General features: G+C 51.6%; 1 protein-coding gene across 8 annotated transcripts in view; it reads left to right on the plus strand.

The window, feature by feature from the left end:
- Nucleotides 1–25,274, plus strand: part of ANKS1A (ankyrin repeat and sterile alpha motif domain containing 1A) — a 73,211-nt gene that overhangs the window by 13,537 nt on the left and 34,400 nt on the right. For 3 of the 8 annotated variants that reach the window (XM_038162585.1, XM_038162586.1, XM_038162588.1), the window contains exons 2-12: nucleotides 2,441–2,521; nucleotides 3,205–3,361; nucleotides 5,160–5,222; nucleotides 9,667–9,963; nucleotides 10,569–10,644; nucleotides 10,926–11,027; nucleotides 12,242–12,337; nucleotides 12,422–12,618; nucleotides 14,072–14,164; nucleotides 18,160–18,277; nucleotides 22,879–23,444. In XM_038162585.1, the coding sequence (XP_038018513.1) occupies nucleotides 2,441–2,521; nucleotides 3,205–3,361; nucleotides 5,160–5,222; nucleotides 9,667–9,963; nucleotides 10,569–10,644; nucleotides 10,926–11,027; nucleotides 12,242–12,337; nucleotides 12,422–12,618; nucleotides 14,072–14,164; nucleotides 18,160–18,277; nucleotides 22,879–23,444 (1,846 nt within the window). Of the gene's footprint in view, nucleotides 1–1,280; nucleotides 2,345–2,440; nucleotides 2,522–3,204; nucleotides 3,362–5,159; nucleotides 5,223–9,666; nucleotides 9,964–10,568; nucleotides 10,645–10,925; nucleotides 11,028–12,241; nucleotides 12,338–12,421; nucleotides 12,619–14,071; nucleotides 14,165–18,159; nucleotides 18,278–18,333; nucleotides 20,484–20,510; nucleotides 22,116–22,878; nucleotides 23,445–25,274 lie in introns of those variants that run through there. The other 5 variants (XM_038162591.1, XM_038162590.1, XM_038162589.1 and 2 more) reach the window with 5 other exon arrangements.

Here is a 25,274-nt window from a genome sequence, read left to right on the forward strand (position 1 = left end):
GGGCTTTGCGTTCTGCTTTTCTCAGCACCCTCTTTCCATACCTCAGGAGAATGCCCTTTCTGGCAGAGCTGAAGAGGAAGAGGAGGGAAGGGAGTGATGTACTCTGCTGCAGTCCCCACATTTAAATATAAATAGTTCTCCTCTTGGATCCTTCCAGTCTGATCTTATGGGTGATTTGACCTTTCTTTGATAAAAGCTTTCTTTATTTGCAGGAATAAAAAGGCAAAGGGGAGGAGAGGACACAGCAGATGTTTTGTTTTGTTTTTTTAAATATCTTTAGATCCTGGCAATTGGTTTCTGTAGCACCCAGCGCTCACTGCTGGGCCAGCTCCCTCCTTTTCTCCTCCTCTGAGGTCCTTGAACAAACTTTGCATTTTACCCCGAAGCACTGACCTGGAGATTTCTAAGGAAGTGTTTTATCATGGGGACACCACGCTCCAACGGGGACAGATGCCCCAGGCTCTGCCCCAGCCCTGCCCACTGCACCACTGACCCTGGTTTTCCTCATTTCATAACTTCAGCTGAAAGAAACATTTGTGTTAATTGCTGCTGGTTTTTCATGTGTTCACCCTCAAGCAGTTTGAGCTCAGCTTCCAAACACGGCTCAGTTTAATGTGTAAAACCACAGGACGCTGGCACTGCCCGGGTTACAGCCAAGCAAAGGCAGCACAGGTGCCATGTTAGAACTGCTCTGGACTGCACACGAGGCTTTCTGGCACTGGTTCTAACCATTAATTGCCATGTTAAATCCAGCAATAAATTATCTGGGCAACCACACTGCAGGAGCCCACTGCCAGGAACAAACCAGAGCTGAGTGCTGCTCAGTCCCCTTCAGGGCTGCAGGCTGGATCAGGCAGGGCACTTCCACACACCCTGAGCAGGGGTTTTTGGTGTCTCACTGCCCTTCTGCATGTGGTTTAGGCCATCATCCTGTGAGCAGTGTTGGCAGTGCTGGAGGTGCCCTGCTCGTGTGTCCTCCTGGAGCACAGGATGGTGTGTGCTGTGCAGGATGCCTCAGGATAAGCCTCTCATCCTTTGCAAATTGGATTTTGTGGCTCACTTGCCTGTCCTCTTGGATAAAGTTTCCCCTTAGCTGCCTCTCCTCTAGCAGAGCTCGGGTTCTTCTCTAGACTGCAAAGCCTTTTATAATGCTCTGCAGATCAGGAGTCACTTGGAAGGGACAGGAACAGGCTTTCCATTTCCTGCTGGAACATGCTCCAGAGTGAGCCCGCTGCTTCGTCCCCTTCTGGAGTTCACTCGGTCTGCAGGAGATTCCCGTGGGTTTGGTTTGCTGCCTTTCCTGCTGGGTGGCACTGAGGTGCTCCTGGCTAGCAGCCCCCCAGTGATGGCTGCTGTTTCAGAAAGCCTCTGGGCCATGTGGGTCGCTGTGATTTCATACCGGGGAGGAAATGGACTCCTCAGAGAAGGCCAGCTTCAGACAGAGCCACAGCTGGCTGATTTTAAACCATTTCAGCTGGGGATCGGAGGGTGCTCTTAGGTTTTACCCCCAAAGAAAACAAAGCAGGGAAACGCACCACCTTAGCATAAGTGGGATTTTCAGGGCTTGTAATAAGCCCTGTGTAATTCCTAAAAGGATGGTGTGTAAAACAGGCCAGCACAGGGTTGTACCGGAGAGGGCCATTGGCAGGAAAGTTGAGCAGTTCCAGTTTGCTTATACGAATGTACTGGTTTGAGTTTCATGCCCGTTTCTGGGAGAGGGTGGTGGCCCTGGTGAGGGCCAGCAGTCACCACGCTCCTTCCACAGCAGGCTCAGGAGCAGCACTGGCCTCTTACTTGTGCTGTTCTGTGCTGGTGTGAACAGGACACCCTGCAGGGGCTGGGGAGGAGTAATCCTTGCCAGGGTTAATATTTAAATCTGTGCTACTTGACTTTTGAGCAAGGGAGGGAAGTTAATGCTCTCAGAAGCGCTGGGAGACCACCTACTCTTTGCTGCAGACTGCCAGCAGCTGACAGATGGAAGTGATTTTGGGACAGTGAGAAGTCAGTGTGGAATCACAGTGGTGACCAAGAGCAGACTCTGCATCCCACAGTCTTTGACTTACACCCACCCCTTGTGACTCCTGCTGGGGAGAGGGGCAATTTCCCAGAGCCACCAGAATTCTTCTGTGGGGTGTGAGTTAGCAGTGGGTCGATGCTTTGCTGTCTCTTGTGGCTCAGTCTGATAGACACGCGTTCCTCTGAAGATGCTTTTTGGCGAGGCTGTGTACGGCTGAAGGATGTGCAGTGGGAGCTCTGATGGAGAGCAGGAGGGCGAGGTGAAGCAGAGCAGTGACTCCATGTGCTGATCCCTCTGCTGTGTGCTGCCCCTGACCGTGGCTGTCAGGTACCCACCTTGGTGTGAGAGCTGTGCCAGCCCTGCTTTGCCCTGTCCCTGTTTGGTGTTTGCCTAAGTGTTCCCTGTGTGTTTTTTGTCTTGCAGCATCTGGAGGGGGCCAAACGTGAACTGTGTTGACAGCACAGGATACACCCCGCTGCACCACGCTGCTTTGAATGGCCACAAGTGAGTCCTGCTCCCAGCCTGGGGTCGCAGGGGGTGGGTGCTTTGTGCTTCCCTGCTTCATTCACCAGCTGAGGCACTGGTGCAGCACTACTCCATCTTCAGGGGAAGTGGAGAATGTCAGTGCTTTGGCTGCTGTGTTACATCTCCCAACGCTGAGGTTTTCAGCCACCCTTTTATTTCTAAGCAATTTTGGCTGTAACACTGTGGGAAAGGGGCTCCCGTGGTGACAGTCCCTGCAGTCTTCCTGGTGTCCAGGGTGGTCTGGGCCTGCTCCACTTTATGCCTTGTGTGCATATCACATTTTTAGGTAATTTTAGTGTGGTAGATCTTGTGTTTCTCATTGCTGCCTGAGATACTGAGAAATCAAATAGTTAAAATCCCTATTCACCCTCGTTGTGCTGGTGCAATTCACTGTGCAGCAGAGGCTTTTGGCTGACTTCAGCCCCTGTTCAGCTCCATTAGGATGGAGTTAATATGGATCCTCCCCAAGCTCATTTTTGCATTATTTATTTCCTTTTTTTTCATTTCCTTTGGCAGCATTTAATAGTAACACTTACAAATCACATTTCAAGAGGCTCTCTGAAGCACTCCTGTGCAGATTGACTTCTTGTTCAGTACTTGCTGCGGAATGTGGGCTGTGAAACAAGGACTGAATGTCTCACAGGAGTTCCTGTCTCTTGCAGGGATGTTGTGGAGGTTCTGCTGAGGAACGACGCGCTCACCAACGTGGCAGATTGCAAGGGCTGCTACCCCCTGCACTTGGCAGCCTGGAAGGGAGATGCTGACATTGTGAAGCTCCTCATCCACCAGGGCCCTTCGCACACCAAAGTGAATGAGCAGGTCTGCCTGATTTTCTCTAATGTATCATTGAATCACTTCCCTGGCGTGGAGGGAGACTCCTTCAGCTGACTCCTGACCCTTCCCAAACCAGTAGCAATGGCTGTAAGGTCCTACTTGCTGGTGGGATAAGAGGGGCACTGCCTAAAGCAATACATTCAGTTCTGAGTTAGTGGTAGGATGAAAAGGTATTTAAGTTTCACAGACAGACACGTAATTATGAGAACTGCTCAACACTTAGGAAGTGGTCTCCTGCTTCTGGGCTTCTAAAACTAACCCACAGTTTTCCTTTCAGCTGCTGGATAGCTGAGCAGGTTTCTAGTTCTGCAGAGGATCCATTGGCTCCCTCCTTTGGGAACTAATCCAAGCAGCTTTGTTCAGTCTCTTTGGCCGTGCTCTCTTAGCTGCTCTCCTGGCTTGTCTCTGGCACTTGCTCCAGTTCACTAATTTGTAAGTTCTAAGATAATTTTAACACTAATTGCCCCCAGATAAATCCCTAGCTTAATCTTAAAGAATTATTTTTGCAATCAGGCAAGAAAAAAAAGCCTCTTGGATTTGTTCCTTTTGTCAAGCTGACAGTTTTGCTCTGGGGTGCAGAGAGAGGGAGGAGTACAGCCGTGTCCACTGCAGAGGGCTGGCTCCTGTGGAACTGCCCATGGGCATCAGAGGTATCTTAAATGCCAGGGAACTTCTGAAATGCTACTGCTGGAAGGCCCAAATATTCCTGTTGTTGCAGGGTTTTGTTCACAGAAACTGGTTTCATGAATGAGGCCAGCTGAGTGCTGTCACTGAGCCCCTCCTTGGGTCAGTCTGGCACAGAGTGACAGGCCCAGACCAATGGCTAAAGCTGCAATGGGCTCTGGTTGTCCTGTCCCTAAGGCAGGAACATCTGGGAATTGGGTCCTAAACCACTCAGGTGTTCTTTCAGGAGGAAAGGGATAAACCAAAACAGGTTTGCCTGCCTTGGTGCCAGCAGGCTAAACCTGGACATTCGTTCCAGAGGTGATTCCCAGGTGGGTCAGACACCCCCAGCCTGAGTTCAGCTCCCAGTCAGGGTGAGCAGCTGCAGAGTCCCTTCTGTTGATTTGCTCCATGGTGGTTTTTCAGAAGCTGGGAAGCAAACTCCTTTCAGACGCAGGTTTAGGAGTCCCAGTCCTTCTCTGTGGGGACCCAAGTGCCACACTGCAGTTTCCCAGGAGGGGTAAATCGATGCACTAGGCTGCCCCAGGGATAACTGCTGCTAAAACATCATGGAATGAAAAATCTGGTTGTAGTGCAACTCTCTATCATTCCTCCACTGGGCAGCAATAAGGAGGAATGTGTGTTCTGCTGTCTCTGCTGACAGTTTTCCAGTTTGGGGCTGTGGTTAAGCATGTCTCCAGGCACAGCTGCAGGCACTCAGTCTGAATACATGGGCTTGAGTGCTGGTAACCCTTACAATCAATCTGACTGGATTTGAGTGAGAGCCCGTAGTGGAAATGTTCTGCCCTGAGGAGGGGAGCTAGAGGGGTCAGCTCTGCAAAGATCCAGAGCTTAGTATGATCCTTGCAGGTAATGTTTCATTAATGTCTGTTTAGTAGGAACCCTGTTAAATGAGAGAAGTGAGCTGAGGAGCCTGTGCTTGGAGCCTGCTCCAGGTTACAGCAATCCCAGCTGGAATGGCTTCTGCTGGCCATGGCTCTGACTGGAACAAGATGCTGTGTCCTGGCATTCCACCCCTTGGAGTCACCCATTGCTTTGTTGCTGTATCTCACCCATTTCATTATCACATTTTTTTTCTTTTTCCTCTTCCTTTTTGTAGAATGCTCTTGAGATCAAAGAACTCAAAAAGTACGGCCCCTTTGACCCATATATCAATGCCAAGGTGTGTACTTTGCTGTCAGCATCTCACTGCATCATCACTCCAAGCTGCACTCGCGTGCTTCCAGGTGCAATAATACCTGTTCACTTTGCAGCTGCTTGGGGAAAAGGAAAATGGGACCACTGATTTACTGTGGGTTTCTCTCTTCAAAGCAGTTATAGAAACATAATTAAAGGAAAGCTTTTCCTTACTTTCCTGGGGGCTCCTTCCTTGCTTAGCCTTGTAGGACTCGCAGTGATGGTCAGTTTGCTTGATTGGGCTGGATGACTTCCCAAAGGTAATGTTACCTCCATTCAATGTTCTAGGTTTTGTTTCATGTGCTGATGTTGCTGGTAAATGCAAAGAGAAGGAATTTTTTTTTCCCCTGCTTAACCATGGTTGCATTTTCTCTGTGGGCTGTTTGGAGTGAATTTTGATGCCTTTTCTCCTACCAAATGCATAATGCTCTGTGTGTTGTTTGAATGGACAGTTAATTCCTGTGGTGGTGGTGCTGGGGAGAAGGGAGGGCAGTGATATTCCTGCCTCCCTTCCCAAGTCCTCCATGTCCTGCTTATTACATCAGTCTCTCTTTTGATGTTCAGTCTGTGGTGTCGTTTGACCCTTCAGCCCTGGTCTCCTGTTCCTGTTTTCTGCCCTGTTTTGCTCCTCTCTTCTTTTCAGTTGTTCTGAGCTACAAAAGACACAGCATCAGCTTGTGCAATGTGCTGAGACTGAGCTGTTGAAGAAGCTTCCTGTCCACTACTGGGATGCTGAAGATCAAATTCCTGGTGGTGGTTTCTCAGACACCATTTTCCAGTTTTATTTCTAGTGAATCTACAAGCCAGGAGTGGCAAACAGTCTGTTGCCCTGTCCTGAGACACCTCTGCCATGAGCCACCATGCCACAGCTGCTTCCACCCATTTTTTCTGGATCCAGCCATCCATGGCAGATTTCTGTCTGTCAGAATTTCCCTCTGCTTGGTCTGCAGGACCTTGGAAACACACAGCCAGGGCTCCTGTGCCTGCTGGGAGTTAGGTGTGCTTTTCAGAGCCCTGTTTCAGGGTCACTGGTGCCAACCCTCTGAGCACAATTGCGTTCCAGTGAAGCTCATCGGAATCGGGGATTTTTACAAAAATCCAGATAGGAATTTTCCACCTTTATGTATTCTGTGGAAACATCATAGCAGAGCAGTTCATTTGCCTGAAAGGAACTTCCAAAAACATTGCCAATAACCAAGTAAAATCCTACTCCAGTATTGGGATGTTGAATGAAGAAGGAATGTAAAGAGGGAATATTCAGGGAGTTCCCTTTTTTGTGAATTTTTGCTTACAGAGCCTGCTAATTTGGGTTTTATACTGTGGAGGAGTGCATTATTTAAAGCTTCAGTGTTCACAGTGGCTGAGGTGCAAGAGAGCAAGACAGATTTTAGGAATCTTTGCTTTGGTTTTAAAGCGAGAGTTGATTTACACACAGGTGTTGGGCTCATCACAAGTTCTGAGCAGCTTTGCACCAGTTCCTGGCCAGGTGTGATGAAGAGCATGTGGAGTTGTACCTGTCACACAGACTGGTGTTTTCTCAGGGGCAGCCAAACAGCAGATTGTCAACAGGGCAGGACTCTGCTGGACACTCAGACACCAACAAAAATCCTACCAAGGAATCTTAGAAATAGGGTGGGTGGGACTGAAGGGAAAGTAGACCCTGGGGCAGGGTCAAGTCTCCTTACACCATTCCTGACCAGGGTTTGTCCACCAATTTCTCAAAAAACTCAGAGAGGATCAGCTCTGTGGCCTTTCTTTGGCAGTTTATTCAACCCTTCAGATCTTTGCAGGTCAGAAAACTTTCCCTTATTCAAACCAAGTCCCCCTGTGCTCAGTCAGGAGCTGTGTGTTGGGAGCAGGGGGTGCAGAGCAGACACAGCACTTGAAGGGGAATGAGGAACTTAAGCATGGGATGAGGAGCAGCAGGGCTGCGTGTGGTGAGTGGTATCACATTAGCAGGGTTTGTAACCTGTGCTGGAGCCCGTAAGAAAGCAGAGCCATCCCTGCTCGTGTCTTGTTTGTGCTCTGCAGACAGGCATTGCTCCCAGCTCCTCTCTTCCAGCTGAGAGCTGGGGGATGCAAGGATTCCTGCAGGAATGCAGCCCCTCAGCCCTCCCGAGTGCTCTATTTTTCTAAGTAGTTCTGAAATTTGAAGCCATGTGCCTTCTGGCAGCTGGAATGGAATTTTCCTTTTCCATCTCTGATACATCTGTAGGTCTGAGCACTCCTGCTCTGGTTTGTGCCTGGAGAGGTGACGCAGGAAGGGAGCAAACTCCCTTGCCTGGAAGAGCTGTAGTATTTTTGACTGCTCAAAACTCTCCCAAAATGGAGGCAATAAAGACTCAGGCAATAGTGGGAGTTTCCACTGCACAGTCTGGAACTGGGAGAGACTTGCTGTGATGATTCAAGGGAGTTTTATTGCCTGGTGATCTCTGCTGCAGGAGGAAAGTCTGGGGATTTTGCCTCAAGCATGGAGCCCCAATCTGCTTAGTGCAGACTGGACTGAATTGCAGGGAAGATGAGGGAAGTCTCCAACAATTATGTTTTTAAACGATGTTGTGTTCCCGTTTCTGAGCCCTCAGGCAGGTGCTTGGAGCTGCTGCATGCTTTAAAGCCCCCTGAGGCAAACACACCCTGTGCTAGGGAGAAAGGAGAGGGGGGCAGTGCTAGCCAGGGAAATGCCCAGCAGCCAGGGCTGGCATGGCAGGGCCCACATGTGTGCCCCCACAGCTCTGGGGCAGGGACCCGCTGCTCAGAGGGGCTGGGGTCATCCAGTCTTTCCAAAAAGCCTGGCAGAGAGGATCCCTCATGCCCCAGGGCAGGCTGAGAGCCTGGCCCAGCTGTCGTGGGCTCCCTGATCCCTGCACTCCCGAACGGGAGTAATGGGATTTGCCAACCCTGGAAATGCCCCAGAGCAGCAGTGGGAGCTGCCGGGCAGGTGCGAGCTCTGATATTCTCTACTCTGTCCCCTCTCACTCCATTTGTGTATTTTTTGTGCAGATTTCTGTATCCTGCAGTCCCCTCTGTCCACGTGTCTGTGCCTCCCCCCAGGATGGAGCCTGTTTGACTTGGCCCTTCTGTGCTGGCAGTGATGCTTTGCCCCGTTTGCCCCCTGCCCTGCACGTGCCTGATCCTGCTCCTTCCCTTACTGCCCTGCCTCTCCCAGCTCCTGCTCCCCCCCTGCTTTGCCTGTGGCTGAGGAGCGATGCAAAAGCCAGACACAAACACCTGGGGGATGCCAGGACTCCTGAGAGTGACGGAACACCTCAGCAGGGTGCGAGTGCTCGTGCAGCCTCACCAGTTTGTGACACGGTGCAGAATCCTGAGCGGGGTCCCGAGGCGTGCGTGCGCTCTCACAGCAGACTGGGATCAAATTCCCTGCTGCAGTGGTGCTGCTGCCTCCAGCAGGACAAGAACATTCTGTTGGTTTTATTGGAAATGTTGTTAAAATGACAAATTCAACCATGGTTCTTTCACTTGAAGTGTGTAACTGTTTGTGTTAAACTTTTTTGGGGGTTATATTGTCAGATAGTTGTTTCTAAAGTGCTTAAATCAGAATCCCTTTGTGGATGACACACAGTAGTAAAACGAGAAACTTAGAGGAACTTAATTTGAGAAAACACTCTGTTAGATCTTGTCATGTTCCTATTTTGCACCTACACATGTGGGGTGTTGGATTGCTCATCTTTGGGCTTTGCATTGCTGGTTCTTAGCCTGGCTGCTGCTGCACGCTCTGCTTTGGGTCTGGCTTCCAGCTGGGGCTGCTCCCTTGTCGCTGAGACATTGCTTCCCTCAGCTGACCTGAGCCCTGGCTCGTTCCTGCAGGGGTGGAATTGCACGGCTCTCTGGTTCACAAACTGCATGGGGCTGGGTGCACCCTGTCTCTAAACAGCCAGAATTGCAGAGGTGGAATGACTGTTATAACCAGGATAAGTAGGATATGAAACAATTGAAGTTTAAATCTAAAATGATGATGATGATGAAGCTCCAGCAAATAAAATTCACACAACAGATTGCCTGCCTTTTAATTTTGTGGCACCCTGAACCATGGGATGCTGCCAAGACACCAAACTGCCTTTCCCAGGTGCCAGCAGCATTAATGGGAACCTGGATGCAGCTGAACATCCCTTAGACTTTAGCATGGCCCCTGGATTCTGCCCCTGGTGCCTGGAAAGGAGGCTGGTCCATCTGTAGTCCCTCTTGCCCACAGCTGAAGTGCTGTTCTGGACATCCCTGAAGCTGTGGGGATCAATGAGCTTGTGAGGGGATACCAAACACCCAGGGAGATGGTGAAACATTGCTCAGGCTGGTTCAGACTGGGCTCTCTGCTTCCCCACTGCTTTTTTTCTGTCTCGTTTTTGGATTTAAACGTCGGAGCGAGGCGCGGGGCGCTGCCCCGGCTCTGACACCCTGCCCCTTGTGCCCCCCAGAACAACGACAACGAGACGGCGCTGCACTGCGCGGCCCAGCACGGCCACACCGAGGTGGTGAAGGTGCTGCTGGAGGAGCTCACCGACCCCACCATGCGCAACAACAAGTTCGAGACCCCGCTGGACCTGGCCGCGCTCTACGGGAGGCTGGAAGTGGTCAAGATGCTCCTGAACGCCCACCCCAACCTGCTGAGCTGCAACACTAAGAAACACACCCCGCTGCACCTGGCAGCCAGGAACGGGCACAAAGCAGTGGTCCACGTCCTCCTAGATGCTGGCATGGACAGCAACTACCAGGTATCTGGTGTGTCTGAGTGGGGCTGGGTGGGTGGCTGGGGATTGGAGAGCTCCACCGAGCCTGCTGGCAGAAGCTGAGGAGAGCTTTGTGTTCTGCTGGGCTGCCTGCAGCTCTGGGCTGCTGGGGGAGGCTGCCCGGGGGGACTGGGGTGCTGTGCATGCCTCACGCCTGCGCAGGGGCCGGGCAAAGCCCCAGACACTGAGTGAGGGGAGAAACAGCCCGTGGCCAAAGCTGCTCTGCCCTGCAGTGCTGTGAGCTCTTGATAGGCAAACGTGTCTCTTCCTATCAAGCCACTTGTGAATGTGCTGTTTTCACAGCAATGGCTTGTGTGTGGGTCTTGTTTTTCCTTGTCAGGACACGACCTCTTGCCAAGCTGTAGAAGGCCCTTTCTTGGTCTCTCTGGTGGAATCATCCCCATTTTTCCATCCCACATCCTCAGCATTGTAATAACATTGACAGTCTGTCCTCAGTCCTACTGTAGGTAGTGCTGCCCACACCTCGTGTACAGCGCTGTGTATTTATTGCTTCTGTAACCCTCTGAGCCATGCCTCCCTCACCATTCCCTGCTGTCTGGCTTCATGCTATGTTTCCATTTAATTTGCAGACTGAGAAAGGCAGTGCTTTGCACGAAGCTGCTTTGTTTGGCAAGACAGATGTGGTACAAATATTGCTGGCTGCAGGTGAGAGAATGTTCCCCCTTTGAAGCACTAATGTGGTGATCCCTTCACCCAGAGCTTGAGGAAATCCCTTTCCAGTGCAGCAGGTTTCTCCATCCAGCTGTCAGAGCTCCTTGGAGCAGGATGTAGGAGAGGTTGGCTCTTGGAGTTTGGCTTTAGATTTGTCTCTAGAGTGCCTTTTAGCTCCCCCCAGTGCTGATCACAAATGTGACTTGATGAAATACACGGATGCACAGAGTTAGACAATATTCTTGCTTTTGCCCTCTGTACCCCTGTGGCCACAGGTATTGATGTGAACATAAAGGATAACAGAGGCCTGACTGCTCTGGACATTGTGAAGGAGCTTCCTTCCCAGAAAAGCCAGCACATAGCAGCTCTCATTGAAGGTGGGTGATGCAGCTCTGCCTCTGGGGAGGAGGGGAAAGCTGGGGGTGCTGATTCTGCTGGGGCAGGTACAGGATGTGCTTCTCTGGACCTGGAGAGTGCTGAAATCAAAGCAGTTTCAGGCTGTGTTGGAAGAACTGGTGCTGAAACGCTGGGGTGAGCTTCCCCAGAGCAAATGTTTGGAGGAGGACTTGGGGGGATTTAGGAGGATTAGCCCTTTGCTGAGAGAGTGTGGCGTGACTTTTACAGTTTAAATGGGCTTAATTGAGCTTTGTTTAGCTCACTTTAGAAGTTAATTAAAATTAAGGATAGCCTAGATCTGCTTGCAGAATGCAAAGTAACAGCTTTAGAAATGGTTCTGGTGTAACTCCCCTTTACGTGTCTGTGTGGGCAAATCGCCGTCCGCAGATCTCACATCCTGCTCCTCGCCTCGTTGTGAGGCTTGGGCATGGAATTTGCAGATGAGATTTACAGAAAAGGCCTTGATTACTTGTGTTTTATAAAGGAGCTTGGTCCATTGTGTCTGTCCAAATTCGGGAATGAAATGTGACATCTTGGCTAAATCCATACCTTGTAATTACGCTGTCTGCATTTCCTCTCAGCTGTGGGGAGGATCAGAAGCATTTGGAGCTGGGGTGTGTTATTCATGCTGAGCATTTGGGAGCTTTGCAGGTTCAAAGCACTTCTCAGACTTTTAACTAAGCTGTGCCTGTGAGGCTGGAATGTGTGAGCTTTATTCTGAAACTGAAGACAAAGATGGGCTTTAAAACTGAAGGTGTTGCAGATAAAGGCTGTTAGTTTTCCCCAGGAGGGAGCTGCTGGTGGATGTTACATCAGCTGAATGTTTCTGGCTTTGCCTGTGGTTGGGGGCTGCAGCTGGAATTGGTTTCTCTTGTTATGACTCTGCTCAGTGATGGAGTTTGTGTCTACAACACGAATTTGCTCTGTGACTCTGTGTCCGTGCAGCAGCTTTGCAGCTTTCTGATTAAAGGCTGAGAGTTCAAAGGACCATCCCTCCCCTTGTGCCTGTGATTAAAGAGGCTGCCTGCTTCTATTTTGGGATCTGAGCTGCAAGTTTTAATAATGTTATTTTTTCTTTGGATGCCTAATAAGCTGACAGTTGGCCTTCCACCCACGAGGGAGGAAGTGCCATGTGCTGAAGGGGCCAGAAAGCCAGATTGACGTGAGCTGACCCTGTCCCCCAACCCCCTTGCAGATTACACCGTTGGGAAGAAAAGTGCCAAAGCTGTGGAGAAATCTGCTCCAGCCCCGCTGGCTCCAGCCACCGATCCCTCGGGCCGGACATCTCAGGGTGGGCATCAGCAGCACTCCTCTCCCTGCCAGCACCGAGGTCAGGAGATCCAGGGACAATCCCATCTCTCTCTTGCCCTCGCAGGTGATGTGGACAAAGCTGTCACAGAGCTGATCATCGATTTTGATGCGAACCCCGAAGAGGAGAGCCCGTATGAGGCTTTGTACAACGCCACCTCCTGCCACTCCCTGGACAGCCTGGCCAGCGGGAGGTCGTCCGACCGGGACTCTGGGAATAAGGAAGCTGAACCCGGTGGCCTCAAAGCAGCTGCAGTCAGGCCTGTACGTAGCTCAGCCCTGCTTGCCCTGGAGGCACAGGGGGCTGACCTGCAGGGTTGGGTTTTGCAGCAGGCTGCCCAAGCTTGAGGGAATCTTTAAATCCTTCCCTGACGTTGATGAGAGCAGGCAGGTGTCTCTCCTTCCCTGGCCTGTTCACTGGCATTGCCTAAAAGCAGCCACTTCTTGGTTTCACCTTGTGTTGCATCCTTCTGTTTTCTGGCAGTGCTCTGGTGCCAGTGAATCTTGGGCTGTCAGAAGGGCTGACTTCTTGTCCTGAAAAAAGTTCTGGAGACTTGTGTGGAGCATCTTCTCATGGCTCACTGCTTTAGCAAAGCTGAAGCTATCAGGAAATTATCTGTAATAACCTGTTGGAAACTAGTTGGCAGTGGAAGGGGTTTTTTTTTGTGTATTACTTGCAGAGCTCTGTAGAGGGTACTCCAGGCTTTGCAAAGCAGCACAGAGCTCCTGGAACTGTCCCCAGAGAAGTCTTCCTCACCTTCTGTCGGCTGCATCTGCTGCCCTGGTAGCAATCAGCAGGAAGGCTGCTGTGGGGCAGATGGGACAGGGCCCTGCAGTGCTGGGTCAGCTTCAGGCTCTGTGTTCTGGTTGGTTTTCCAAAGCCTGCTCTGTGGAGGCGTTTTTGGACAAAAGGCAGAGCAGCAGTGAACAATTAAACTGCTGGGGGCACAGTAACCATGGTTCCCCTCTGTGCAAAGAGGTGCAGCCTTTGGTTTGTGCTGAGAGCAAGCGAATAGAAATGAGAAATAAGCTTTGCATGGTGGACATTTTGGGCAGATCTCTCAGGTGTGCAGTACCAGGCAGTCCTGTTACTGATCAGACCTTGTCATTGTCCTGTGCTGATGGTGTCTGGTGTGAAATGAGCTCAGTCTTGTCACAAGTAAGGAAAGAGGAGAGCTGAACTGCAGTGAAAAGAGAGCAGGGAGAGGGACATGCTCCAGTAGCTGGCTGGAGTTTGGGCAGTGCAGCTCTGCTGCTCCCTTTGCCATTAGGTGGAGCTGTGGCTGGGCAGGAGATGGCCCCGGGATGTGCTCGGGACCAGGCGGCAGCTCCAGCTGCCCAGTTGCAATCCTGGGATATCAGAGGAGAGCAGTACAGCTTAGTTTCTTGATCCCTAGAGTTTTCCACTATAAAAGGTGCCTCTGGCATCAGTTTCACTAAGCCACAAACCCTTTCTTCTGATCAGCTCGTTGCTCACTGCCCTGTGTAATGCTGTGGAGATGCAGGTTTGGGTCTGAGTGAGACCAGTGGGACCAGATCGGTGTCCTGAGGAAGAGGAGGAGCAAAGGCAGCAGCCATTGCCCAGATCTGTGCTGTGAGGGCTGAACTTCTCCTCCATCCAGATTCATTTGAAGAGGTCTTGCTGCATCCACAGCAGTGGGGACATAGAGCTGGGGGGGCAGAAGGGATGAGCTGACAGTGTCTGTCCCACCTGCAGAGAGAACGTCCTCCCCCGCCAGCCAAGCCCCCGCCTGATGAAGAGGAGGAGCAGAATGTGGAGAAGAAGACAGGCCACAGTGCTCCCTGTGAGGTACACGGGGCTTGCTCTGGGTGTTTCATGGGAGAGTGGTTTAAACGTCAGTTTGAATAGTTTGGGAGGAGCCAAGGGTGCTGTTACCTCCTGTGCTCGTTGGGCTGTGAATGTGAAGTATTCCCTCCCTCAGCATTGCTGCTGTCCCTTACCATGGGAACTTCCTTTGTCCGGTTCTTCCAGGGCACCTCAGAGTTGACCTTCAGCCTTACTTTCCTATTCTTGGCTGAGAATTCCCCTAGGAAGAGATTTTTCTGACCCACGTTGCGATGTGGACCGTTGCCCTCTAGTACTGATCCCACCACAGGCATCTTCAGTTGGACTGAAGCACAGAGGGGCTGTGAGTTCCTGCTTCCTCTGAGCTCCCAGCTGTGCAGGAGCTGCACGGGCTTGTGGGTCCCACTGACATCAGGGATCAGGGGCTTGAATTCAGCTGAGGATCTGGCCCAGCACATGTTAAAGCTGCCTTCTGCAGGGGTCAGTGCATGCGAGCTGTGTTCTGATGGAACTCAAGCTCTCCCGTTTCATGTTGTTGCTGCTGGGGCTTCCTGTTGCTCATCTTGCTCACCTGCTGTGATGTAAAGACTCCTCAGGAGACACGGCTGTGGGAAACCACAAGTGTGCCTTGGCAGCTTCTGCTGACACCCAGGAAAACCTTCAAAGCAAATCCAGATCCTGTGGGTTTCTGTGCTCTCCCGAAGGCAGTGGGTTGTGTGTGAAGCTCGTGGAGCGTGTGCCACCTCTGCTGTCAGAGCAGGCTCTGCTGCTCTGCTTCTGCAGGTGCTTTCTTTGAGTGTGCTGATCTGCTGGAGTTGTGCAGGGCATAAATGAGCTCTGTTTTCTGGAGAGTGTCAAACCCACATGAGGCACAGGTGAACACGGCCTGCTGCAGTAGAACTGACTGCAGAGAGGGAGCAAACTCCGAGCTGGGTGTGAACAGGGAAACTGGGATGTGACATTGTGGACTGATCAAATGCAGGGGGTGGTAACCAGTCCTGTGCCTGGCTCTGGCAGAGGAGAGCTGGGCATCAGGTCACGGAGTAGTTGGGAAGCAGAACTTGTTTATGACAATAAACACGCGGGAGGGAAACGTGCCCTGACCGTTCCTGCTGAGCTTTCTTGCCATGTTTAATTACCAAACACCTGCTGTGTTGTCCTGCCTTTAATGGCTTTGGAAGCACAGTCCATTAAAGGGAATCTTGCTGGCAAATGGCAGAGTGACTCGCTGGGGAGACCTTGATTTGTGACCAACTTCAGTGACAAAACTTACAGGCAGCGTGTGGCTGCATGGAAATGACCTTTTGGACACACTGATGAGGAGTTTGGGGCTGATCCTTTTACTTTGCTTGTTCCTCCTGGCCTGCTCTTGCTTTTCTGACTCTTGCCCATCTTTTATCACCTCTCCCTGGGCCAGGCAGGTGTGCACACGCTCCAGGAATGCTGTAAACATTCTGCTGCAGCATCCCAGTCTGCCACCCTCTAGCCCTACTCTCCCACTGGAGCCAGGACACTCAGTCTTTGAATATTCTGGGGTTGGGCCAAACTCTAGTTTTCCAAAGTAGTCTTTTTATTCCTTGCCAAGCTGGGGCTATCAGTCAAAACAGATGAGCGTAAACAAGAAACTTCACTTTCATCACGGAAAAGCATTGGTACAAACAGGCGAAGGAGCTGATTGTTTGGAGGTGCTTGAGTGGTGCCTTTCACTATCTGCAGAAACCTTCTGGGTTTGGAGCTGAGTAAGAGGCTGCACTGTCAAATTAAACTTCAGTTCCAGTTGTTTACTGCTTGTGTCCAGAAGGGAAGTGCAGATCAAGGACAAGGCGCCGCGTTGGCTCCAGGAGTTTGGTCTGCAGCTCTGGGGAGGGAGAAGAGAGGAAGAGATGAGTTACCCTTTAAAAAGTCTTTCAAAGTCTTCTGCTGTGGATTAAGTACACCTTAAAGAGCATCCTCATTATTCACAGCATCTTATTTTTGGGCTTTGCTAGCAATGAACATTTATACCTGCAAACAACACAGCCGAAGAACTAAAAGCTGAATTGGAAGAAAGCTTTACTTGAGGGTGCTGCTCCTGGTCACAAAGCCCACAGAGCAAGCAGGGTTCTGCAGCAATGGTCTTCATTTTGAGTGAATTTGAACCTGGAACGCTGTTCAGAGCTTGGAAGGATGAAAGATGGAGAAAATCAAGTGTCACCAGGCCTGTGGAAGTTCAGAGTAGAAGCTGGGAACTGTGTGCTGCTGGAGAGCTTCTGCCTTTGGTGCATTTAAAGAGGACAGCACAGGAATCATCATCCACAGGAAAGTCAGGAGAGCACAGAGCCTGGCTGAAGGTCCAGGCTGCTGCTGTGCTAACAGGCTGCTGCTGGGCAGGATTTTTCCAAGATCACTGTCAAGAACCTCTTACCTGCTGTTCTGGTCTGACGGTTTTGTGCCACCATCTGGTCAGAATTTTTCCCTAATTTGCTCATTATGAGCTCCTTCACCTGGCAAGGAGCATGCCTGCCTGGCAGCTCCTGCTCAAAGCAGATAGAATAAATAAATATTTCCCATGCCAGACATGGCCCATTTCCTCCTTTTGGGAAAGTCACATTAAAAGCCAGGTGGGTTCGTGCAGAACAGCACATGGATGTCAGAATCCTCTGTGCTGCTGACTCTTGGGTGCCTCTCCAAGACTCCTTTAAGCTTCCAGAGCTCCTGGCTGGGTTGCAGTCAGGTAGGCACCAGTTTGCCCTTGGAGCAGCTCTGGTGCTTTCACTCTGGGAGAAGCAGGAGCTGTGCTCTGCTGCTGAGGCAGAGGCAGTCCAGGGGTCTGAGCAGTAGGAGCCCTCCCCGGGGGCACGTTTTGTTCAGACCTGCTGTTCCCTGTCCTGGCAGCAGGTAGGGATTGTTTGCTTTCTGCCTTGGCTTTGTCCCACTGTGGTTGGGGAGAGTCACACACGGGGTCACAGAGTGGTTTGGGCTGGAAGGAGCCTTAAAGATGATCTAGTCCCAAGCCCTTGTCATGGGCTGGGACACCTTCCACTCAACCAGGTTCCTCCAAGCCCCATCCAACCTGGCCTTGAACACTTCCAGGGCATTCACAATTTTCTCTCACTCCATGCCCTTCCCCAGCTCTCTTGGAGCCTCTTAGGGTGCATTCCTGGGTCATGTTGAGCTCTTGGGACAGAATTGCATCAATTTGCCAGGGTCTGGCCAGGAGATGGTGCTGAAAGGCAGCTGGCTGTGCTGGCAGGGTGCCCTGGTGGCCAGTTTAGCCCCTTCAGCACTGGGATGGCACACGAGGGTACCCAGCGCATCCTTGGCATCGGTGCAGCCCAGCACGTGCCAGTGCAGCACGACTTGTCTGGATCCTGCACCAAAACCTCATCCCTGCACATGGCTGGTGGCTTTCCAGAACAGCTTGGGAAGAGTCTGCCAGGGTTACAAACCAGCTCTAAGTAGAGGCTTTGGGGGATTTAAATGAGCACAATCACTGCTGCACATCCTGAAGTTAAACTGAGTTCATACAGTGCTGCCTGAGGACTCTTTAGCTCTGAATATGCCATACATCCTGAGGTCAGAAATGCAGATCTGAGATGCCTGAGAGGGTGGCATGGATTTGGGCTTTTGTTCTTTTCAGCCCTGTCCTAATAGGGCCGGCAGCTAAAAAGTGAATGACTGTGCAAATTCCAGTAGCAGCAGCGGGTCTGAGATGGGATGAGCAGGAATAACGCTCTCAGCTCTTTTCCCCCTCCAGGCTGTCTGCAGCCCTTGCTCAGTCGGTCAGTGCTGGAAAGCTATCAGCAGCCTGAAATACTAAAAATTAAAGGGGTTTGGGTGGGGTTGTTTTGAGGGGGTTAAAAAAACCCGAAGGGGAGTATTCCATTTTGGCTCACGCTCCGCAGCGGAGGTGTTGCCTCTGCCAGTTCTTTGCTTAACCCCTGGCATAGAGGCTGTGGGGTTTATGCTGGGACAAAGCATTGCTTTGCAGAGCACCACATTGTGCTGTTCTTCATTAGGCCTCTGCTGCCCGGGGGAAGAGCAGGGGAAGTGGAGCTGAGGAAGAGGAACACCCCTACGAGCTGTTGCTTACAGCAGAAACTAAAAAGCCGGTTGCAGTGGACAGGAAAACAAAAGGTGAGTGACCATCCAAAAAGCAGAGCTGTTTGCTTGCATGTGCTTCAGGAAGACATGAGGGCAGAGGGCAAGTGGAACAATGAAAGTCTCTGCTGGGTGGGGGCTGGAGGGTGATTGTTGTGTTTCCTGGTAATCTCTCTGTCAAGGGGAGCTCTGAGCGTTCCTGTACAGAGTGTACACAGAGGAAGGGCAGCTCCACTGTAGGACGGTTCAGAGATTGCAAGGATCTGCTCTGTGACCTCAGAAAAGCCCAAATCTCATGCCTGGGCAAGCAAAGGCAGAGGGTGAGAGGCTGGAGGCTGTGCCTCTGCCAGGGAAGATGAGCAACACGAGTGTTCCAGTGAGCCGTGTTCTCCATCCAGCTGGCGCTGCAGGTTTCTGCTATCCTGCTGTAAAATCAACATCCTGCTCTGAGTTAGAGCTAATTTGAGATGGAAACTAACAGAGGAGGAAAACAAAAATGTGTAGAGCAAGAACTAGAACTGTCCGAGATCACAGGGTACCCAGGTTGATATTGAGGCAATTTCTGCTCCTCGTGAAGGACCTTTGAGCTTTACAAAGCATCTGGGAACACCTTGTCTCTTGTGTTTGGCTGTTGTTGGCTTTTTGGCTTTTCTTCAACAATAACAACAAAAGATTTGTTTGGAGGGAAAAGATTTCCGCTTTATTCAGACGTCCTGTGCAGGAATTTGGGTGGATTTAATTTGAGTTCTCACACTGGATCCCCTCTCCCTCTGAGGATGGTCAGGGCTAACAAGGACTTGAGGTGATGCCTCATTCACTGCTTTGTCAGACCTGCAGCTTTTTTCCCCTCCTTGCAGCATGATAGCTATCATTGCTGGGGTCCTGCTGCTCTCCTGGCTGCTCCAGGGTGGCACAAGGGGTCATTGTGTTCCCACCAGCACTTGCCAAAGCCCCTCACTGCCAGAGGCAAGTTTTGAGAGCTTTTCAGGTTGGTGCTTTCAGTCTGGGCCAGGAACAGTCCTTGGGCATCAGCCACTGAGGGCGTTCAGGCTTTCCTCAGCGGGCAGCTATTGCTGGTCATTCCAGCTGCTCCACTCCTTCCCCTGGCTGTGCTGTGCAGGCCTGACTGGTAAGAGTGGAGGTCTGTCCTAATTATGTGTCAGCTTAAAATCAAACCTCAGAGTAAGGCAGCTGCCTGTTCTTGATGCAGATCTCTTCCCCTGAACTCCTGAAGACAGGAGAGGTTGCAGGAAGATCTTTATGGATCCTTTTATGGATTCAGAGCACAGTCCCATCTTTTGATGTACAGTTGGAAAGATCAAAGCTGTGACTTCATGGTTTGCACTCCATGGAAAGTGTTGGTAACAAGCCTGGAGCTCTTCCCACTGTTACAGTGAGAGAAATCCAAGGATGCAGTTGAGTTTTTCCTCATTTTTCCTGAGTTTCCCATTCTTTAAATTAAGTCAGCACTGTGGCTGATGGTGGGGGGAGAAGATAAATTTAAGGAGTGGCAGAATTTAACAAGAGTTGAGGGAGAGACCAAAGCCTTGCTTGGGGTGTTGGAGAATTTTCCCACCTCTGGGTCAGAAGAGTCCTGGAGCATCAAAGGCAGCAGCTCAATCCCAAGGCCCAGAAGAGGCTGAAGCATGGCTTTGAACTGCTCCTTGGCCCTCAGTCTGAGGGCCTGGCCTTCTGGATGAGTTCTGGAGCAGCCTTTGGTCAGGAGAGGAGGGCTTGGGTTCCTGTGGCTGTTGGAAGGGCGTTTCAGGGCAGCAGGAAGGCTGGATTTCAGGCATGTGGGTTTAATGGTGCCTTTCATCTGTGATAGCTGCCTTTGTTCCTCTGGCTGCCAGTTGTCCTGTGTCCAGCCAGCAGATGAATGTGGCATTATCCACTGGCTTTGGTGGCCTTTGTGTGTGTTAGAGCAGCTCGCTGTCACATGCTGGAGCTCTGGGAGAAGCTGGCCTCATGTTTTGGGCAGAGTGTCAGAAGTGGTTTGAGCCAAATGCTCTCCCATCCACTTTGGTGTGCAGTCACATGCCTGAAGTCAGGGCACTCAGGCCCTGTAACAGGGTGTGAAATAAGGCAAAAGAGGAGGAATGTGTGTGGAGTGGCCAGGAGGAGGCTTCTCAGCTCCTGCTGCCTCCAGAGAGACCTCATGGAGGGTGAAAAGACTTGAATTTTGACCTGTTGGGCTTCTCAGGAGTCACACCCAGGCGTCGTCAGCAGTGACCAGCTGCAGGTAGGACTGACTTGGTGCCTTCTGGTAGTTTCTACAAACTGATACTTGTTGAGGTTGTTCTGTGCTGCTTCCATAGGAGGTCCAGCTTGAAGTCCTCCCTTTGCCCTTCCTCCTGGTAGAGATTTTCTATGTGGTTACACTGGTTCAGCCAGCACGGTGTGACTGTGCTGCTCACCAGAGAGCTGGAATGAGCCAGCAATAAGGTCAGAACACGCTGCAGAGAGATTGAAAGAAACCCTTTCCTGAGAGCCCTGCAGGCTCCTGCTGTGTGCACCTCAGTGACAAAAAGACTGAGATGCCTTTCTACATTAGTTCTTCTGTCTGCAGCTTTCAGGGCAGGCTCTGAAATGTCTCCTTCAAGATGTTTCTCACAACTTCTGAGCAAGTGCTGTTGCCCTCGCTCCGTCCCTTCCTTCCCTGGCAGCTGCCCTGTGTTTCAGAGTCCCTCTTAGCTCACAGATGAGTGGGTGGCTGGGATTCCTGTCCAACAGGAGCCCTTTTGTGAGGTGCTGGAGCTGGATTTGGAGCACTTTGTTCTGGCTGGACTCAAGTGTTACAGCACGTGGCACAAACTTTGGCCAGCTGCCTCTCTGCCTGCAGCAGAAATGTCACTAAAGGTTCAGCTGGGGCATGGTAGAAATGGTTTCCAAGGAAGGGAAGAGGTTGGGAAGAAAAACTGCAGAAGTTTTTCTTTCCCCACAGGTTTATGTGACTGTCCCATCACTGCTGTCTTGCTCACCTCTCTGTGGCTTTGCATTAGTACCAGTCTGTCCTGTGGATGCAGCACATCTGATCTCCTCTGAGGTTTGTCCTCTGAGGTTTCTCTCCAGAAATGGAGAGTAAGAGCTTTATGCAAAGCACCTGGGTTTAGTGTGGCCTTGTAATGTGGGGTGCTGCTCCTGGTCCCTCTCAGCCAGCACTGGGACCTGCCTCCCCCTTGGCAGCTCCAGTCCCAGAACTGGTGGTTTATGTGCCTGTGCAAGAGTCAACAACTACTTCACTGTCCTGGAATCTGTAACTCATAGGATCCAGGATGAGATAATCCCTCACATCACTCGATCCCAGCGAGGGCTGTGGCTGCTCCTGGCCTTCCTGTGCCTGCGAGAGGGACTCACCATCCTCATCAGGCACGGGGTACCTGGGACCCCCACACAAAGGCAAATGATTAATCCAGCCCTTTCCTGCCCAGTTGTGGTGAGGACAGACCACAAAGCCCAGCGGGTACTGGTGTTTGAAAATCCCCTGGTGAGGCTTGGGGCTGGAAAGGTGCTGGGAGCTGAGTTGGGCTCTCTGCTGCTGCTCACAGGCTGCTTTTAGTTGGAGTAGAACTCACTGTTTTGCTCACGGAAAGGAGGGTTCCTTTGCCTTGGCTTCCCAGAGCTGCTGTCTGCAAAGCAAGCGATTTCCTCTTCAGATCCAAACATCCTCCCTGCACTTCAGAGCCTCATTATCAGAGTGCTTCACTGTATTGTTCCCTTGCAGCATCAGTTTTTAGTTCTCAGCCTGAAGAGTTTCTTCAGCACTAAATGGAAGCAGATAAAATTCACAAGCAATGCTGAGATCCTAGGAAACCAAAGTTAGACTTGTTGCTTGACAAAGTTTTGCTTCTGCAGTTGAAATGCTGTGACAAAGGTGAGTGCATGTTTGTTTGTGTGTGTGTGCACGCTCAGCACTTGGCATCAGTCAATTCTTCATGGTTTATGCAGGACCCTGGTACCTGATATTAAGGTTGCTGGGGCAGGAGTAGCTGGGAACCAGTGTCACGTTTCTGGGGCAGCCAGTGCTCCACCAGCCCTGACCACTCTGTGCTCAGCTCATTGCAAAAGAGACTTTTTACTCGGGCTTTTTTTCCTTGCGTAAACTGTTTATTTCTCTCCCCTGAGCAGGGAGGAGAGGTTAAACTCGGAAGCCACTAGGGAGGGAAGCAGTGGGTTTTTTTGGGAGCGGATTTTGGAACTGGCAGGTCGATTGCAGGCCAGGCGTTTTCCCACCCTGCAGCCCGTGCCAAGAGCCGGGCGCGCGGCTCTAAATAACGCTTTGGCCTTTATGGAAACGGATCAGATGTTCCAGGAGCCTCCGTCTCTGCTGCTCCCACCTCGCTTGCTCTCTCTGCAGGATATAGTTAGCACTTCTCTTGGCCTTATATAGCAAGGCCTGATAGTTAGTGTTAACAGGAATAAAAAACACGGAGAGCTGCCAGATTGCGTAAATCGGGCCAGTGTTTGGAATTTCATAAATGCCATGACTTTGGGTACAAGTTGAGCACGCGGAACAATACGGAACTGTTCTCTCTTTAGATCTCTCCCTCCCTTGCTGAGGGAGAGAGCTGGAATTTTGCTGCTGCTTCTTCCATGTTTTTGATTTCCCCCTCCTCTCTGCTTTCATCCCCTTGAAGACCACAGGAGGAGCAGCGGCGGCCGCAGCCAGGACTCTGCTGAGAGCCAGGACATCCAGGTGCCAGAGCAGTTTTCAGGGTTGCTCCACGGCTCTTCTCCAATCTGTGAAATCAGCGAGGACCCTTTCAGGCTCGCTTCCTCCGAGGAGAAGGGGGACACGGAAGCCACGAGCCACCCCGCTGCTATGCAGCTGGAGGATGCCGAGCTAGCCTCGTCGGGACCAGCGCGCAGCAGCTCCCCGGAGCCCACGCAGACCGCGGTGTACGCCACGGTGCAGCACGTCAGCCGGGCGGATCCCGCGGCCCCGGTCACGCCCCACGTGCCGCAGCACCCCGGCGGTGCCGAGCCAGAGGGGGACAGAGCTGTGGGCAGAGCCCACCCGGGCAGCAAGCCCAAAGCCGAGCTCAAACTCAGCCGCAGCTTGTCCAAGTCGGACTCTGACCTGCTGACCTGCTCCCCGACGGAGGACGATGCCATGGGGAGCCGCAGCGAATCTCTCTCCAACTGCAGCACCGGCAAGAAGCGGCTGGAGAAGTCCCCGTCCTTCGCTTCGGAGTGGGACGAGGTAAGGCTGAGCTTGCTAAAGAGCCTCTGCGCCAGGAACGAGTGTGCAGCAGGAGCTCCCCTCTGCCATGCTGCCCTCAGGGGTCCTGGGTGGGTTCCCTTGCTTCCGCTAGCTCACAAGGCATTAACGGGCACACGCTCACCTGGGAGTCTGCAAGGTGTTAAATGCCAAAAGATAAAGTTCATTGGAGTGGGGGAGTAGCAGAATTGCAAGCAGTTTCATAGTTTTTTGCTCAAATGCAGGGCTTGGTTTCTTTTAGGCAAGCCAGATAGGTTTTCACATCCCCAAAATGAGAAAGACTTGATAACAACGCCCTTCACCAACCTTTCTCCTGGTTTCCTCCTTCCAGCTCTTCCCTGTTGACTATCCCAGTGTCTTGGAAGTGTTGTGTTGCTGGGTCCCTGCTGCTGGGGAGTGTGAGCAGTGCCCAGGGGTTCACGGGGATGGAAGGAAGACAGCAGTTAGGCTGGTTTGTGTATTTGATAGCTCCTGCTCTCCTCCTCACAGGCTCATTTCAGCAGCTGGTTAGCAGTCACTTTATTATCATATCGGACGCCCACGGACAGTTAAATATTTCATGCTCAGAAAGTTGGCCCTGGAGAGCCACTGGGGCAAGATTAAGTGTCCCTCTGAAATTCAGCACCGCAGCATTACTGAAACATTCTTTGGGGATGATTCTGTGCTGGGAGAAGTGGGGCTGCAGAAGAGATAAGCTCGGATGAACCACTCTTTGTACTCTGAAAAGGAACTACAAGCCCTGGCGTGGTGCTGGGGGTGTGGAGCCGCGTGTGCCGGGCGTGGAAGCCCGGGGGAGGGTTGTGCCCCTGCACTGGCTGATGCTCAGCTGCCTCTCCAGCCCTAACTCAGAGAGAAAATTATCATCTGGGGAAGAGGGAGGTGTTCAGAGATGCTAAAAGCAACGTGAGAATCCATCCCTCAGTCCGTTCTCTCCCTCCCCCTCCCTCCCTGCCGGGTCTCAGGGTTGCCAAATAGATATTTTCCTCTGCAGCTGCTTGGGCTGGAGAGGCTTTGCTGTTAATTGCCCAGGTCAGTTGTACCATGGCTTAGGGAAAGGCTCTGCAGCAGAAGGTTCTTTGGAAGGGCTGGATAATTCCCTGTGCTTTTATTTGAGCTGTTTGCAGCAGACACTGAAAGGGCAGAAGCCTTTGGCACGAGTGCATTGGTAGCAGAGGTCAAGTGCTGGGCTGCCTGCGCTGCCTGTGCTTCCTCTGCTCAGATGAACCCTCAGAGCTGCTTCCTCCTGCCTGTAAACAAATCCCTCATTTCCCCTGAGGCAGCCGGACAAGCCCCAGGAGAGGAATCTGCTTTTCCTTCCTCTCGTGTTTAGGTGAGGAAATCACAGAAAGAATGTGAAAAATTCACATCTGTCTGCAGTGGGGCAGGTCTCACTTTTAAAAAAGTCTGGCTGGTCATAATGGCATCAGTGAGATTTACACATAAATGTAATTCTGTGGCTGTGTGTCAAATTAGTTCCCTGGACGGGATCATGCAGCTGCTCAGAATTGGATGCAACTTGCAGCCTCTGCATTTACCAGGGCAATATAAACCTTGTTGAGCCACCCCTGTTAGCAGTGGTTTGGCTTTCCCTCTGTGCTGAGGGGAAACCATGGCAGATTTATATTATTCTGTTCATTTTAATGGCCTTTATGCAGGTGACTGAGGAGGGAAGTGCTGCGTGTGCAGCTCTCCCAGCTGTACCCAGCGAGCTGAGGACTCTGCCTGCTGGCCTGGCCAGCAGTGGCTGTGTCTGTGCAGGGCACAGGGGCTTGGGGAGGGCTCTGGGGTGTCCCTGGGCAGATGAGACCTGCA

The sequence above is a fragment of the Motacilla alba genome, chromosome 26, assembly GCF_015832195.1.
Source record: "Motacilla alba alba isolate MOTALB_02 chromosome 26, Motacilla_alba_V1.0_pri, whole genome shotgun sequence".
NCBI classification, from domain to species: domain Eukaryota; kingdom Metazoa; phylum Chordata; class Aves; order Passeriformes; family Motacillidae; genus Motacilla; species Motacilla alba.